The following is a 13,691-nucleotide window of genomic DNA, read 5'->3' as shown; positions in this document are numbered from 1 at the left end:
AGGCCATGGTTTGGTGTGTCTATTGTAAGACCATGGTTTGGTGTGTCTGCTGTAAGGCCAGGTATTGGTGTATTTATTGTAAGACCATAATTTGGTGCATCTGCTGTAAGTCCATGTTTTGGTGCATCTATTTGTAAGGCCATGATTTGGTGCATCTGCTGTAAGGCCATGTTTTGGTGCATGTGTTGTAAAGGCCATGACTTGGTGCATCTGTTGTGAGGCCATGGTTTGTTGCATCCGTTGTAAGGCAATGGTTTGGTGAGTGAGCAACTAGAGTAAGGTTTGTTTAAGTGTGTTTGGCCTGTTAAATACCATTCATATGGCATTTACATACACTTTTTTTTCCTTTTAAGTCTGTCATCTAACAGTGTTAGTACAGCCAGTCCTTAATATCATTTTATTTAGGCCTATTCATATATTCATTTGAAGCAATTTATCTTTGTACTAGGCATTGTAAAGAAGGCCAGTCTCTTTTAAATATTGATATAGTTTAATTTTGAGGTAGTTAGAGCCTTCTACAATGCTGTCGTTATGCTACTGATCTTTGTTTTGTGCTGATATGTGGGCATATGGAAGGTTTAATGTTATATTATTGTTAACCTGCAATTATGTGACAAAGCATCTCAGGCAGTGTTGCAGAATAACGCAAAGTAATATAATGAGTAGAGCCACAAATTGAAGTATCGAGCAATGGGTAATACATTATTTTTTGTGAATTCTTCCTCACATCTTTCCTTTACCTCATGAAGTTTTCCATCAAGGTCTAGGAAAAGAGCTTGAGAATAGGGCTGTCACAATAATTGCAATACTGTACTACTGTGTGACTGACAAGCCAATCCCAGGGGATGGTAAGCAACTGACACAACCTCTTTGTTAATTTTTTTTATCTTTTTTTTTATTGGAGCTCTGCATATTAACACTATGCTAAATTGTATGCTACAAATGCCAGCTGTGTGATGAGCTGCTGAGTGTCTCTTCTGTGCTAAGCATGGCACATTTGCCATTTTTTTACTGGTCTCCAAATGTTGACAGATATTCAACTTTGGGAAAAACCATGCAACTGCCCATCATCGTTACTTTTTACCCAACCGTCCAATCACAATCAGTGGAGGAATTGTGGGACAAAGATCACAAAGCCAAAGAGTCACATAATGGAACAGCAACAATTGAGAATAAATTGATACTGAACCCTCACAGACTGGAGGGTCTGTGTCCATCCTCTCTCCCTATATGCTTCAGCCTTCCCCTCATCCACAGCACACAACACAACACAAAGGATTTTTTTCGACCGTTCAACTGCTGCTCAAAACTATCTACCACTGTTAAAGATGGAGGTGAAAAAAAAGGGTCACTAAATATCAGACAGTAAGGTTACCTCCTTGAGATAGTACAGAGTAAGTCTGTACAAATATTTTTATTTTATTTTTTAAATTTTATATACTTTATTAATCCCCGAGGGGAAATTCAGTTTTTCCACTCTGTCAATTACACACAGGTCCAAACACACACATGCACAAACAGCACCTATACATGCACTAAGTGGAGAGATGTGAGGGGGGGATGTGAGAGTGAGGGGGCTGCCCATGACAGGCGCTCCGAGCAGTTGGGGGGTTCGGTGCCTTGCTCAAGGGCACCACGGCAGTGCCCAGGAGGTGAACTGGCACCTCTCCAGCCATGCTCCATATTTGGTCTGGACAGGGAATTGAACAGGTGATCCTCTGGTTCCCAACCCAAGTCCCTATGGACACAAATATTGATACATATCTCATAATTATCAGACTTTGATCCTCTGCCTGACCCTCACTGTAGCCAAGGCTATTCATTCATTTAAAAAGGCCTTGGCTGTTTAATTGTTCTGTATCATCACACTATTATTGACATGGGGTGGCAGTAGCTCAGTCCATAGGGACTTGGGTTGGGAACTGTAGGGTCGCCTGCTCAATTCCCCGTCCGGACCAAATATGGAGCATGGCTGGAGAGGTGCCAGTTCACCTCCTGGGCACCCCCCAACCGCTCGGGGCGCCTGACCAAGGCAGCCCCCTCACTCTGACATCCCTCCACCTTAGATCCTGTTTGTACATGTGTGTGTCTCTGACAAAAAAAAATAATTTTAAAATTAATAAAGTATATAAAATTAAAATTAAATTAAATTACGATTTTAATACAAAGTGGTAACCACTGCATGTGAATGCATGAATGGGTCAGACCTCTGCAGCACTGGATTTGAAATGAAATGTAATAAACAGGAGCTTCTGAGCTTTGATTACCTGCTGTGAAACAACATGACCCTCATCCATTTAAAATCAACATTAGTTATTTGAGCTCATTTTGGTCAAAGTAATGCAAAAGTAGTGTAATAAGTAAATCATTACTCTACAAACAGAATAATATTGTAAAGTAACGTATTATCTTCAAATGAAGGTAACTAGTAATATGTCATACATTACAATTTAAGAGTAACTTTCCCAGCACTGGTCTTATCTTAAGCTGCTGACATGCAGACATGACCTACCAACAGTCTGCCATTATCAACACCAGTGGACCATTATACAGGTTTTGTTAGTACATATGATATCACCATTTAAAGGTCTAATTATTTTTTCAGAAGTAATGAATGTTTAATACACCACTAATGCAAGATGCTACTGAATTGGGTGGTTCTTTCTTTAACAGTTAAGGAAGTTTCCTTCATTACTGAGCGGTTTTCATGAAGAACTCTGGCAGGACATTTCTAACAAGGAAACTGCTGGTATGTGATTATTATATTGTGTTTAGACCGGGCAAAGAAAGAGGTTAATGTTCAGGAGAATTACTGACAGGGAATAGAATCAAAAGAGGGAAGTAAATGAAAGATAAAATGACTGTGGCAATGGACAGGTATGTGTAGACACAAACAGAAATAACAGAGGAATTTAAAAAACAGTTATTTTGGCCTACCTGTTCTGGATGTGATGTCCACTTTGACCATCTCTTCTATTGCTTCCTCTTTCCTTTGCATCTTTTTCTTCTCTCTCTCTTTCCATCCATCCACTGCATCCAGAGCATGATCCACAGCCACAGCCTCACGACCTTCCCTCTGGAACATGCTACTGCTGTCATCAAGAGGGATGGCAGAGACAAGCCTCATGTCCGGTAATGACTGGGATGACTGGTATTCACCTGTTTCCACATTCGCAGGGGCAGTTGCTTCATCTGGACTGGGAATGGCCACAGGAGTCAAGTCCCAGGAGGTAACAGGAAGCGTTGAGTCACAAGTATGCGCCAAAGTAGGAATCTCCCCTTCACATGGTGTTTTAACCTGACCATCCAGCTGTGGATCCCTCTCATGCTCTCCAGTTTGACGGTCTGAGTCTGACATGCTCTCAGGTTCCTTACACTTTGAACTGTGTAGACTGTCCTGCTCATGCGTCTGCCTTCCTACGACACCATCAGTTGTTATGGATTCTAAAGGGTGACTATTATCTTCATCATGTTGTATCACACTCTCTTCCTGACAGACAGACTGATCTTGGGGGCCTCTATGATTCTCCTCAGAGCCATGGCAAAATATGTCAGACACCTCTGGATGTTGTCCTGGGTCTATAACAGGACAGGGGGGGATTTCTACCTGCGTGTGACTTTGACTGTCCACCTCGGTTGTAATAATTTCATTTGCTTCTGGCAAAGGTTTCATATTAACTTGTAGTTTGCTGTCTTCTTCTTGAAATTGTAAACACTTAGAGACTTCTGCAGTTTCTGACTGGACGTCCTCTTTGTCAAGTTGGTGTAAACTTGGAGCATCTCCATGTGCTGACAGGTCAAGGTTAGTCTGCTGGTCAACACTTAGCTGTGCTGTTGATAGATTTTCTGTCTCAGTGGTAGAAGGCAACACTACAGAATCAGACTCCTGTGATATTTCAACATCAGCTTGTTCTTTAGAGGCAAATGGATTAGTAGGTACAATGTGTGAATGTTCTACAGGTTGGTGTCCTGTCTCAGCTGCTAACAGTTGACAGGATTCTCTATCTTTGTTAATCGGCTGTGTGGACTGATCATTGTTGAGTAAATCATCTGCCAGCTGGTTTAATGACTGTTCATTCTCTGACCAATTGTTTGCTAATTGTTGGCTCAGTTCTATGCTAGCCATGGCAGATGCTACTGCTACTGCTACAACTGCTACTGCTGTGGCAACTAGGTCTTCACTATAGTTCTGCTCTTGTTCGCTGTCCATGGGAGATAACTCCTTAGCATGCACCATCCCACAGTCATAATCATCGCTCCTACTTCTTCCCTTACCTGCTTCCTCCTCACCCACCCACAACTCATTTCTTTTTTCCTCCTTGCTCTGCTCATCTCTCAGCATCTCACAGCCCAAACAATGCTCTAGATTTTCCCTCCCAGTTGTCTCAGGGCATCCCTCCCGTATTTGTGGTGGTGAAACATCCGCTTTACCTTTAAACAGCAGATCCCCAGCTTCTGTGGCACACAGAGGTTCCATAACTCCTACAGGTCTTCCCATGGGATTCACAGGTCTTACTTGTTTGTTTGACTCCATAGATTGTACATTTTGTGTATGTTTTTCAGGAAAATCCTCAAGAAACGAGTCCTTTGTGAATTCCGTACAATCTGGAAGTATGACAGGAAGTTCCTTTGCACAGTTAGATTCCACCAAACCTGTGTGGCCCACGAATGTAACAGCTTTACCAGCAACTGTCAGATCCTCAGTTTCTGACAATGCCTTTGACCCCACATTATCCACAGTAAATTGGACCCGACTGGCAAGCCCCTTTAATTCCAGCTCTGTAAGGTCAAGTGTGTCCATATTTACCTGTTGCACAGTTTTTATTTCCTCTATATCTGCCTTTCTGGTGTCCATTTGACTAAGTTGTGAAGCAGTGACAGCAGAGTTCAGGTCAGAATGATCAAGCCCATGAAAATCTAGGTCATCATCCTCCAATAATTCCTTCGTTTCTGGTGTCTGTAAAGCTGTAACTTCAGTCAGATTTGTTCTCTTGTCATCTGTTGGACTGAAGTCTGGAGTCATATAACTTGGGTCCAAATTGGTGACTTCACAGTCAGGTCCATGTGCATCCCTAGTCTGCCACTCTGTCTGGCTAGGTAGATGCATGGCGTCCTCGTCAGCTTCCTCTCTTTGGGTTGGAGAACGGACGTCTGCCCTTTCTGTTTTATCCTTGGCTTCTGAGTCAGTCCCTGACTGGGTGTTCAGGTCTGTCACTTGTTCTCTCTGTGTCTTTATCTCTATCTGACTCTGAGACTCTATACTGGAGCTGGAGCTGAGCTTGGCCTGTGCGCCCCCTCTCTTCCCCCTTTTCTTCCTCCTCTTTTTTCTGCCCTTTGCTCCTCTTTCTTTGTTCCCTTGCTTCTCTCCCCTTCCGTCTTCGATGTCTGCCGTTTCAGGACTCTTTATGCTGTAAGTCCTCTCTCTATTACTGACCTCCCCTCCATCTCCGTCCACTCCTCCCTCCTTCCAATCTGGCCTTACTTCCTCCTCACGCTGTGGTCCATGTACTTCCCGTCTTTGTGGACCAGGCCCATGTGACAGTGCTGGCTGTGTTCCAGCAGCATGTGGCTGACTAAGAGCTGCAGACAGTTGATAAGAAGTAAGATCCTGTTCTAACAGCTGTGGAGAACTAAGACCAGAAGCTTGGGCTAAGCTCAAATCACATGTTTTCTGCTTTCTCATTCCCTGCTCCGGCTGTTCCTGTTTTTTCTGATCCGTTGTTTCACTGTCATACCAAACTGACTGGGAGTTTACTTCCTTTCTGTTCCAGTCTTCATTGGCATCCTGGTCTACGCTTTCACCCTGATACCAGATGGTTTTGACCACAGTTTCAGGTTCATGTGGGGCAGATCCCATTCTGCTTCCAATCCAGCCTCCATCCTGCCACAGCCCTTTCCAAGTTTTTCTTTCTTTGTCTGAAGACGTGGGGCTGGTCCTCCTGCCAGCCTGAGGAGTGTTGTTCATGGTGTCAAGTTGGCTTGGCTGCTCTTGGTCTGGCTGGCTTTCCTGGGGATCCTGGGATTGTTCCTGACCCATGGAACCTGAAGAAACACTAGTTTAAATTAGGGATTGTAAAAGAATCTTTCGACACAAACACTCAAAGGAATCACCGGGTTCATGTGTTTCTTTTAATGACAGCAGTCAATAACAACTGAACTGTGTGCGCATCGGGCAGAACCCGCCATGTGCAATACAGAGCGCAGAGGAGAATTGTTAACGGGCGACCATGAAGAGACAGAAATGACATGCCGCTGTGTAAATAAGACAAATAACAAGGCTATTTAGTTTTTAATACAAGGACAAGGTATAGACCTGTTTGACAGGAAAGGTAACCTTAAATGACTTCTGTTGTGATCTGGCGCTATATAGAAAATAAAATTAACTTGACCTTCAAGGGGAGGCGGGGGGTGCCATTGGGGGGGCGGGGCACCCCCCTTATATAATGGTAGGGGAAAAACTGCACTCTGGACTCTGCCCTCTGCCCGGATTTTATCACTATGCCTCTGTGCCAGCCATAGCCGTGGCCAGAGGCATTATATTTTCGGGTTGCCCGTCTCTCCATACAGCCGTAGGCTCGCTGCGAACAACACTCGACTCTGTAGCTCCTCTTAAAAAGAAGTTAACAAAGCAAAGAAAGTTCTTCCATGGTATAACTCTCAAACCCGTAAGTTAAAACAAATATCGCGAAAATTTGAAAGGAATTGGCGATTAACCAAACTGGAAGAATCTCGTTTAATCTGGGCAGTCAGATCTGGGCAATCTCAAAACGTATAAGAGAGGCCTCCACAATGCCAGAGCAAACTATTACTCAGCATTAATAGAAGAAAACAAGAATAACCCCAGGTTTCTTTTCAGCACTGTAGCCAGGCTGACTGAGAGTCAAAGATCTATTGAGCCTTGTATTCCTTTAGCCCTTAGCAGTAATGATTTTATGAGCTTTTTTAATGACAAAATTCTAACTATTAGAAGAAAAATGCATGACCTCCTGTCTTCAGATAGTACCTATCTAACCCCAAACACAGCTGTAAGACCTAATATATATTTAGATTGCTTCTCCCAAATTTCTCTTCAAGAATTGATAGCAGTGATTTCTTCATCTAAATCATCAATGTGTCTCTTAGACCCCATCCCAACTAGGCTACTTAAGGAGGTCTTTCCTTTAGTTAACACTCATATATTAGATATGATCAATATATCCTTATTAACAGGCTATATACCACAGTCTTTTAAGGTAGCTGTAATTAAACCTCTACTAAAAAAGCCCACCCTGGATCCAGAGGTGTTAGCCAACTATAGACCAATATCTAATCTTCCCTTTCTTTCAAAAATCCTTGAGAAAGTAGCCGCAGACCAGCTGTGTGATTTTCTCCATGATAATAATTTATTTGAGGAATTTCAGTCAGGATTTAGAGTGCATCATAGCACTGGGACAGCACTAGTTAAAATTACAAATGACCTTCTGATTGCTTCAGACAAAGGACTCGTCTCTGTACTTGTTTTATTAGATCTTAGTGCGGCGTTTGACACAACTGACCATCAAATTCTGCTACAGACTGGAACACTTAATTGGCCTAAAAGGTTCTGCACTAAGCTGGTTTAAATCTTATTTATCTGATTGTTTTCAGTTTGTTCACGTTCATAATGAATCATCCTTAGGTACCAAAGTTTGTTTTGGAGTTCCGCAAGGTTCTGTGCTCGGACCAATCTTATTTACTCTATATATGCTTCCTTTAGGTAACATCATTAGAAATCACTCTGTAAATTTCCATTGTTATGCAGATGATAGACAGTTGTATTTATCTATGAAGCCAGAACAAAGTAATCAATTAACTAAACTCCATAATTGCCTTAAAGACATAAAAACCTGGATGAGCACCAATTTCCTGATGTTAAATTCAGACAAAACTGAAGTTATTGTTCTTGGCCCCAAACAACTCAGAGACTCTTTACCTGACGACATAGTTTCTCTAGATGGCATTGCTCTGGCCTCTAGCACTACCGTAAGAAACCTCGGAGTAACATTTGATCAAGATTTGTCTTTTAATTCTCATTTAAAACAAACCTCACGGACTGCATTTTTTCATCTGCATAATATTGCGAAAATTAGGCCTATCCTGACCTGAAAAGATGCAGAAAAATTGGTCCACGCTTTTGTTACCTCAAGGCTGGATTACTGTAACTCTCTATTATCAGGTAGCTCTAGTAAGTCCTTAAAAACTCTCCAGCTAATTCAGAATGCAGCAGCACGTGTACTAAGGAACTAAGAAACAAGATCATATCTCTCCTGTTTTAGCTTCTCTGCACTGGCTCCCTGTAAAATCCAGAATTGAATTTAAAATCCTACTGTTAACTTATAAAGCTCTAAATGGTCAAGCTCCATCATATCTTAGAGAGCTCATAGTGCCATATTATCCCACCAGAACACTGCGCTCTGAGAATGCAGGGTTACTCGTGGTCCCTAAAGTCTCCAAAAGTAGATCAGGAGCCAGAGCCTTCAGCTATCAGGCTCCTCTCCTGTGGAATCATCTTTCTGTTGCGGTCCAGGAGGCAGACACCGTCTCCACATTTAAGACTAGACTTAAAACTTCCCTCTTTGATAAAGCTTATAGTTAGGGCTGGCTCAGGCTTGCCTTGTACCAGCCCCTAGTTAGGCAGACTTAGACCTAGTCTGCCAGAGGACCCCCTATAATACACCGGGCACCTTCTCTACACCTTGTACTGTTATTATACACATATGATTATTGTCACACATGTATACTATCAGATATTAATATATAATTATTAATTATAATATTATTACTTTCATTAATGTTGTTGTAAGCTACTGTCATTACCGTCTGTCCTGCATCTCTCTCTGTCTCTGTCTCCCTCTCTTTCTGTCTCATTGTGTCATACGGATTACTGTTAATTTATTATGTTGATCTGTTCTGTACGACATCTATTGCACGTCTGTCCATCCTGGAAGAGGGATCCCTCCTCTGTTGCTCTTCCTGAGGTTTCTGCCATTTTTTTTCCCCGTTAAAGGGTTTTTTTTGGGGAGTTTTTCCTTATCCGCTGTGAGGGTCCAAAGGACAGAGGGATGTCGTATGCTGTAAGGCCCTGTGAGGCAAATTGTGATTTGTGATATTGGGCTTTATCAATAAAATTGATTGAAATTGATATGACCGTCCATCCCATACTTGCAAACACGATGGCCTCTAGTTTCGCAGACCGGGCGAGGCGGAGGCGCAGCGCATCTGCGCTTCACCAACTGGGTGTGGCCAGGCGGATTTTGCAAGTGTTAATTAATTAACTCAATTAACTAAACTCCATAATTGCCTTAAAGACATAAAAACCTGGATGAGCACCAATTTCCTGATGTTAAATTCAGACAAAACTGAAGTTATTGTTCTTGGCCCCAAACAACTCAGAGACTCTTTACCTGACGACATAGTTTCTCTAGATGGCATTGCTCTGGCCTCTAGCACTACCGTAAGAAACCTCGGAGTAACATTTGATCAAGATTTGTCTTTTAATTCTCATTTAAAACAAACCTCACGGACTGCATTTTTTCATCTGCATAATATTGCGAAAATTAGGCCTATCCTGACCTGAAAAGATGCAGAAAAATTGGTCCACGCTTTTGTTACCTCAAGGCTGGATTACTGTAACTCTCTATTATCAGGTAGCTCTAGTAAGTCCTTAAAAACTCTCCAGCTAATTCAGAATGCAGCAGCACGTGTACTAAGGAACTAAGAAACAAGATCATATCTCTCCTGTTTTAGCTTCTCTGCACTGGCTCCCTGTAAAATCCAGAATTGAATTTAAAATCCTACTGTTAACTTATAAAGCTCTAAATGGTCAAGCTCCATCATATCTTAGAGAGCTCATAGTGCCATATTATCCCACCAGAACACTGCGCTCTGAGAATGCAGGGTTACTCGTGGTCCCTAAAGTCTCCAAAAGTAGATCAGGAGCCAGAGCCTTCAGCTATCAGGCTCCTCTCCTGTGGAATCATCTTTCTGTTGCGGTCCAGGAGGCAGACACCGTCTCCACATTTAAGACTAGACTTAAAACTTCCCTCTTTGATAAAGCTTATAGTTAGGGCTGGCTCAGGCTTGCCTTGTACCAGCCCCTAGTTAGGCAGACTTAGACCTAGTCTGCCAGAGGACCCCCTATAATACACCGGGCACCTTCTCTACACCTTGTACTGTTATTATACACATATGATTATTGTCACACATGTATACTATCAGATATTAATATATAATTATTAATTATAATATTATTACTTTCATTAATGTTGTTGTAAGCTACTGTCATTACCGTCTGTCCTGCATCTCTCTCTGTCTCTGTCTCCCTCTCTTTCTGTCTCATTGTGTCATACGGATTACTGTTAATTTATTATGTTGATCTGTTCTGTACGACATCTATTGCACGTCTGTCCATCCTGGAAGAGGGATCCCTCCTCTGTTGCTCTTCCTGAGGTTTCTGCCATTTTTTTTCCCCGTTAAAGGGTTTTTTTTGGGGAGTTTTTCCTTATCCGCTGTGAGGGTCCAAAGGACAGAGGGATGTCGTATGCTGTAAGGCCCTGTGAGGCAAATTGTGATTTGTGATATTGGGCTTTATCAATAAAATTGATTGAAATTGATATGACCGTCCATCCCATACTTGCAAACACGATGGCCTCTAGTTTCGCAGACCGGGCGAGGCGGAGGCGCAGCGCATCTGCGCTTCACCAACTGGGTGTGGCCAGGCGGATTTTGCAAGTGTGGCACACCATACGCACTGGTGCAGCGACTCCTCTTTCCCACCTCCGTCCCTCCTACCTGCGCAAGTCGGAAAGAGGGAGGAGAGAAGGCATGGGGTGGGTTTTACACACATCATACCAATCGATTGAGCCCCTCTCCGCGCCCTTAAAAGCGCCACGTGAAGGCGTAATGAGAGTTTACTCAATTCAACATGGCAGAAGAGAGCAGCAGCATCAGACGGCCAAACTTCTCCCAGGAGGAAACTGATGTGCAAGCAGACGTCCACGGGCTGATGATGCAAAGGTAGCCTGGGAGGAGGTCACCACAACTGTAAATCAATGTTGCATTTCTCTCGTGCGCGCATGCGCTCTCTCTTTCTCTCTCGCAGTCTCACTCTGTTTGTTTTCTTTTGGCTTTTCTCTCCCTATCTGATACTGTGGCTGTTTGTGGTTGGCTGAGATGTATGTGAACTCGTTAGTTTGCGGCTGTGTTAATCAAATCAAGTTGGGTTTCCATTACGCGTGCCAAACGTGCCAAACGGTGCCAGTCCCCTTTGATCTGACATCAGATGTGACGGGACAGTCGATATAGAGATACATTTATGTGCTGACTGCAGATAGATGCATTGAATAGTGTTTTTTGTGGGTATTTATTGCATTATTAATGTGCCTGATATTCTGGAAACCTGCCTGTGAGGTTTTGGTGACGTGTGTGCACTGTCCGCCCGTCAGCCAAACTTCGGCTTACACTGGCTGCGCTCTGCCTGCGCTGACAGTAGACCTGGTTTCAGCTGGCGAGCTTTTAGCGCACCTTCCGCGAAGCCTTTTGGCACGAAACTGTCACTGCACCAAGCTGGATCTGTCAACACCTCCCCCTGCTGCGCCGCCACACCCATCTCAGCATACCTCGGTCTGCCAAACTACTAAACTGAGTGCGCCTCGTGTTGCGCTGCTCGAAACTAGCTCTGCGCGGGGTTCGCCACCCTGCGCCACCCTGTGCCGTGCAGGGAAACTAGAGGGAATTTTTTTTTCTTCAAAGTTGTCCCAACATTCACTTATACTCAACAATGAACTGGTTAGATTTTGGTGGTCAAAAGGTCAAGGTCACTGTGACCTTGTCCATCCCATTCTCATGAATGCAATATCTCAAGTATGCCTCAAGAGAATTTCCTCGAATTTGGCACAAACATCCACTTGGACTCACCAATGAACTGAGAAGAATTGGGTGGTCAAAGCACAAAGGTCAAGGTCACTGTGACCTCACAAAACATGTTTTTGATGAAATGATGAAGTGATGACATTTTATTTCCAAAATGTCAAAGGTCAACTCCACTGTGACATCATAATGTTATGCCAAAACATTGTTCTGGCCATTATTAAACATCTTTTCCCAGCAACAGAGGAGAGACATTTGGTCAGATACTGTACTGGTGACACTAATCTTGAAACTGTGCTGATTATATACATCCTCTGTGCTGCCATGGGGTACATGTGTGTGAAGCATCCATGTTTTCACACACATGGATGTAAATTACAAACTTGGTGTACAAAGACATTCAACTGAATCTGGGGCTAACTTTCACTTTCACTGGCAAGCACTTAAGAAGAAGAGTGATGCAGAGTTGGCCTGTTTCCTGCTGGACAGTTAGGTGCCAGTGGTTATCAAAGTAAGCTTGATAAAGTCTGGGCTTTTCCATCACAACAAATGTAACATTCCTACACTGGTGGCTTGTAGTGTGCTTACAAACAAAGTAGGGAGGAGAGATCAAGTTTGAACATTTTTACAAAAAGTAACTAACGATTCTGGCATACTATCCAGTTTACCATTTTTCCCTCTTTTAGTTTGACTGATACTGACCTTTATGATCACCTGACTGCTAGTGGGGTTTTTTTAGGGCCCGAGTCGCAGACGGGTCTCTTGAAACTGAAGGACTATTATTTTTCTCAGAAAAGAAGCACATTTTTGAGGGGCTTAGGGGACTCGAAAACTCATGAAACTTTGCACACACATGTAAACTGGTGAAAATTTACATCTGATAGGGGTCTGGTTGACAGGTGTCAAAATGGCTCAGTAGCGCCCCCCCATAAAATTTTGACAGATCAGCCCCCAGAGCTGGTCTCACCGATATACGAAAATTGGTGGGCACATGTAACAACCCCAACACATAAAAAAAGTCTCGTGGAACCATACCGTAAACCCAAAAGGAAGTCAGCCATTTTGAATTAAATGCGTAATGTTTGTGCATTTTAGGCCTTTTCCAAGGGTCGTACTTTAACGAACTCCTCCTAGAGATTTACTCTGATCAAATATGGTCTGTCCCATCTAAAGACCTTAAAGATGAAAAGTTATTATAAGCTTGAGCTTTCGTCAAACCGTGTGACCTTGGCGAGGTGTCAAACTTCTGTTTCACCACCAAACAGGAAGTGGTTTGTAACTCCAGCATACATGGTCCAATCTGCCCCAAACATGTTTGATGACTGTCCTGCCCTGAACACATCTACGTGCCAATAATCAGCTATAGTTACAGCGCCACCTACTGGCAACAAAAATACATACATACATTGATGTACATCTCCTATAAAGTTGACCAGATTCACGTCAATTTCGGCCAAAACAGCCATAAGACCTTGGTGACAGTTTAGCACCCCCAAGTTGTGCAGAGGTGAGAGGTCCTGTTCATCACTGCTTGCAGCTTTAATTTTTTTTTTTTTCGATTCACGTGATGTTGACAGAATGAAAGAGGTGGAACTCAACCGCAACAGCAGTGCAACGTCTGGCAAGTCTAAAGCGTAGACACATTTAAATTAACTTGTAATATATCTTTACAAAAGGCAGCGGTTGCAAGCGTGTTTTAATATAATGTTTAAATAATTACATTTGCGAGGCAAATGTGAAGTATATTGAGTATACTTTATAAGCCATCACCCAGAAACTAATATTAACAGTGTGGAGTGGAGAAG

General features: G+C 42.9%; 1 protein-coding gene across 8 annotated transcripts in view; it reads right to left on the bottom strand.

Moving 5' to 3' along the window:
- Positions 1–13,691, bottom strand: part of akap13b (A-kinase anchoring protein 13b) — a 207,203-nt gene that overhangs the window by 190,637 nt on the left and 2,875 nt on the right. For 7 of the 8 annotated variants that reach the window (XM_078168284.1, XM_078168285.1, XM_078168282.1 and 4 more), the window contains exon 2: positions 2,938–6,042. The exons of the other annotated variant lie outside the window; for it this stretch is intronic. In XM_078168284.1, the coding sequence (XP_078024410.1) occupies positions 2,938–6,042 (3,105 nt within the window). The remainder of the gene's footprint in view (positions 1–2,937; positions 6,043–13,691) is intronic. 8 annotated transcript variants of the gene reach the window in all.

This window comes from Epinephelus lanceolatus, chromosome 5 (genome assembly GCF_041903045.1).
Source record: "Epinephelus lanceolatus isolate andai-2023 chromosome 5, ASM4190304v1, whole genome shotgun sequence".
Classification (NCBI taxonomy): domain Eukaryota; kingdom Metazoa; phylum Chordata; class Actinopteri; order Perciformes; family Serranidae; genus Epinephelus; species Epinephelus lanceolatus.
This window is presented reverse-complemented; position numbering and strand designations above follow the sequence as displayed.